Source organism: Topomyia yanbarensis, chromosome 3 (assembly GCF_030247195.1).
Source record: "Topomyia yanbarensis strain Yona2022 chromosome 3, ASM3024719v1, whole genome shotgun sequence".
Lineage (NCBI taxonomy): Eukaryota > Metazoa > Arthropoda > Insecta > Diptera > Culicidae > Topomyia > Topomyia yanbarensis.
Window position 1 is genome coordinate 398689202 of NC_080672.1, and position 3402 is coordinate 398692603.

Genomic DNA, 3402 nt, shown 5'->3' on the forward strand with positions numbered 1-3402 from the left:
TTGAGTGTGGGCAGTCTTCTCGATGAGTATATTGATATTACAGAAGGTGTGCAATTCCCTCACCTGCGTATGTATATGCATCAAAATAGTATTCAGAACTCATTAAAAATGCATGTATTCTGTTAGTTTTTTTTGCTTGTAGCGGATAGTTGTGTTAAATAGTCAATACATAGAATAATAAAAATCTGGAAAACGATCTTCAACATGCTAAAAGGAAGTTTGTTTGTTTTAGCATACCTGGTACAACGTCTATACACTTTGGTTTTTGCATACTGTTGTGGTATCGACGAAGACTACCAGGCGAACCATTATATAGATGCCGCTAGTGTAACAACGTATTTTATTTTAAACAATTAGGACAATATCTGACGCATTTTTTGTTCCATGTGGCATGCCAGTTCGTCGGTGATAAAATTTCATGTAACAATAATTTCTACTATTTATCAAAAAAGTGATACTGTAAAATCATATTAAACTTTTCTGTTTTCGAGAGAAACAAATGTATGGAGAAAATCGATTTTTTTTAATGCTTAGATACATAACCACCTAACTTTTTTACTGTAAAAGTCGATTTTACATTGAAATTTACTGTAAAAACGTTAAAGTTTATTGTTTTTGTATTGTACCATAACATTAAAATTTACTGCAAATTATTGTAAAATTACTGTATTGGCACAGTGAAAATAATCGCTTCATTTCACATTTCTATTAGGGGCATGCGGACGAGTAATATTTTAACTTACTCTAGGAAACTGCAGTTTCTAGTCAGCAGTGTAAGAAACAATGTGCGAAGGGTTAGCCCGCAGTTGTCAGTCTTCGAACTGTCATATTGAAAACGCAAAACAAAAATAATTAATAGTCATCAAAAAGTTTTAAGAAAATTTTCCTCAAAATTATTGCCCTTATCTCTGTCTATCAGTCAATCTTTAACTATTGAGTAATGTGTAGCAGCAATAGGAACTAGTGAACATGAATCACAATCGATAGAAAGTGTGGTATCAGTTTAAAAGGGGATATCAAAAGGGAGACAAATTTTGCATTTGCAAAAAGTTCAATTTATGGTGTAGGATACACGATAGGTACATAAGTGAACAAAGTGCTTGCGTGAGCGCTTTTGCTATTTGTTTAACTCCAGCAAATTCTGCGTAATTACGTAAATATTTGCCTTGTAGGTTTTCTATGTCCCTTATCTCTACCCGAGCTTTATAATATTTGATCCATTTGCAGCCTCATCGTTCTTCGCATCCCGCCGAGGTGACATTGACTGCTAATTAGCTGGTTCGGAGTTTTTTTTTCGCTCATTGTAGTGGTAGTAAGTAGAGGTGAACTGAACACGTACTTCACACCTAAAGCGCACCGGCAAGGCAACAGGGATGGCCTCGACGATGCAGTTGGAGTTTGCCCAAGCGATGGCCGATTTCAAGAACATGTTCCCGGACATGGACCGGGATGTGATAGAGGCAGTGCTGAGGGCGAACCAGGGAGCTGTGGATGCTACCATCGATCAGTTGCTGGCAATGAGCACCGATAATCAGGTAGGAATGAGAGTAAGTCAATCTTTTTTTTATTTTTTTGTCTATCATAGCTGTAACGCACGTTTGGGTAATGTGGTTGAATAATGGTCACGGGATGCCGCCAAATAATTAGCAGTTTTTTAACCCCAATCTCTGAATGTTATGTGTGAATAAGATTACTTATGGAAGTTTGAAGTATTAAATGCTCTTGACCTTCGAAATTATTTTTTGTTAGTATCGAACCAAGAATGTGTAGCATTGCAACTATTTGAATATAGCATCACAGAGATATAGAAGCCTTATAAATACGATATACAAACTGGATGAGGCAAGAACAAGGCATAAGGCTGATTACGACTAAACAGAAGCCGTACGGTTGATGTGAAATTATTGGGATTACTAACAATGTTTATCTGGGATCTAGAGGTGGATAATAAAATAACGAATTTATTTATTACAGAATGAAAAATTGCGACAGGAGTTGGATGGCGAAACAGGCAGAACTGCACCATCTGGTGGAAACGTTTCTATCGCAGGAAGAGGAACTTTGCTAGATTTCTCCAGCGGACCAACACCGGCACTTCTCAGCACATCGCCTAAATCCACAGCTCTGGGGGCATCACCCAAGATAAAGAAATCTCTCGGTAGTTCAAGCGTTACCAATAGTCCGCGGATTATCACCGTCGGCACTGTAAATGCTCGGGAAGGGGATAAAGCCCCCATCAGTCGAAAATGGAACCCACCAATGGTTGGACCTTTGCCACCTACGTTCCTTCGGTTGAGCGGCGAGGCATCGCGAAACACCGAGTTCGATCTCGGCGACGAACAGTTCGCGATGATGTTGCAGAACGAGGAGTTCATGGCGGAACTGAGATGGAATCAGGAGTTTCTTTCTGCCCTGGAGAAGGATCACCAGGGAAAGGTTTCGGATGATGCCGCGTTCAAGGAGAGACTGCGCCATATGGGTAAAATTTCCAGGAAAAAGTTTGCCCAGTTGGCCCGGGTGTTCACCTGGCAGCGGGGTACTAACAAGAAGGCCAGTGCCGTCAGGCATCCGGACTCGCTGCTGCTGCAGGAAGAGCACAGTGATGACGAAGAGCCGAAGAAGTCGGTTAAAAAGTAGATGTGAAATGTGTTTGGATACCCGCATTATTAAGGGAGAGGTAGACGGTGCAAAATTGATTCCAGAGATTTACCATAATTTCTAGTGTTTTTGAAAGATAAGACTGTTATATTTTTCTGTGAACAGTGGAAATCCAGGCGTTGAAGGGCGACGATGAAATTATTGTCTGCAAATGTGAACTGAGCAAAAAGCTTGATGAACGCGGTCATATCAGTGGAAACGGTTTGATTTCTTATTCTCCTGCTACACGTGCAATCGCTACACTGCCGCTAGAAGCATAATTGTCCCATGTGTATAGGGATTCCCATAGCACATGGGACAGTTATGCTTCTAGCGGCAGTACAGACACTCACTGTTTTTTATTGTTGGTTTTGTTTATTTATTTGTACATATAGATTCTTTATTTTTATCATTTGATTTAATTAGTTATAGTTTATTAGAAAAGCATTTAGATCTGAAACGATTGAATAATTGTACATTACTATTATATTGGCTTAAGGGAATGGCGAACGATAGTTGAAAGGTGAAATAGCAGAACGAACTTATGTTTACTAATTTTCAACAATTTTGAATTTGGCTTGATCGAGCAAATCTAGCGTTGCGAATTGATGATAGATTGTTTACACAATTCATCAACAGCAGCCAACCATAAGAAAACTAAACATAAACTCCTACTAGTCAGTCACCGCAAAATATTGAAGAGTATCTTAGCTCCGGGTAGGGCAAAAGAAGAATCTCGTACAGATGAAGTTACACGGAAACAGA

At 39.3% G+C, this 3402-nt stretch overlaps 1 protein-coding gene across 2 annotated transcripts; it reads left to right on the forward strand.

The window, feature by feature from the left end:
• The first annotated feature begins 833 nt into the window (after positions 1-833).
• LOC131693929 (CUE domain-containing protein 1) lies at positions 834-2754 on the forward strand. Of its 2 annotated transcripts, none has more exons than XM_058982204.1 (3): positions 834-1168; positions 1228-1547; positions 1975-2754. In XM_058982204.1, the coding sequence occupies exons 2-3, from the start codon at positions 1374-1376 to the stop codon at positions 2635-2637; spliced, it is 837 nt and encodes a 278-aa protein (XP_058838187.1). In that variant the 5' UTR covers positions 834-1168; positions 1228-1373; the 3' UTR covers positions 2638-2754. The 2 variants fall into 2 exon arrangements, with proteins under 2 accessions (XP_058838187.1, XP_058838188.1); XM_058982205.1 differs by having other exon boundaries at positions 1228-1535.
• The last annotated feature ends 648 nt before the right edge of the window (positions 2755-3402 follow it).

Bases quoted from the DNA above. Each gene is read 5' to 3' on its own strand.
- LOC131693929 (XM_058982204.1), top strand. From the start codon at position 1,374: ATGGCCTCGACGATGCAGTTGGAGTTTGCCCAAGCGATGGCCGATTTC. The intron at 1,548-1,974 runs GTAAGTCAATCT...TATTTATTACAG, and splicing joins ATAATCAGGTAGGAATGAGA to AATGAAAAATTGCGACAGGA.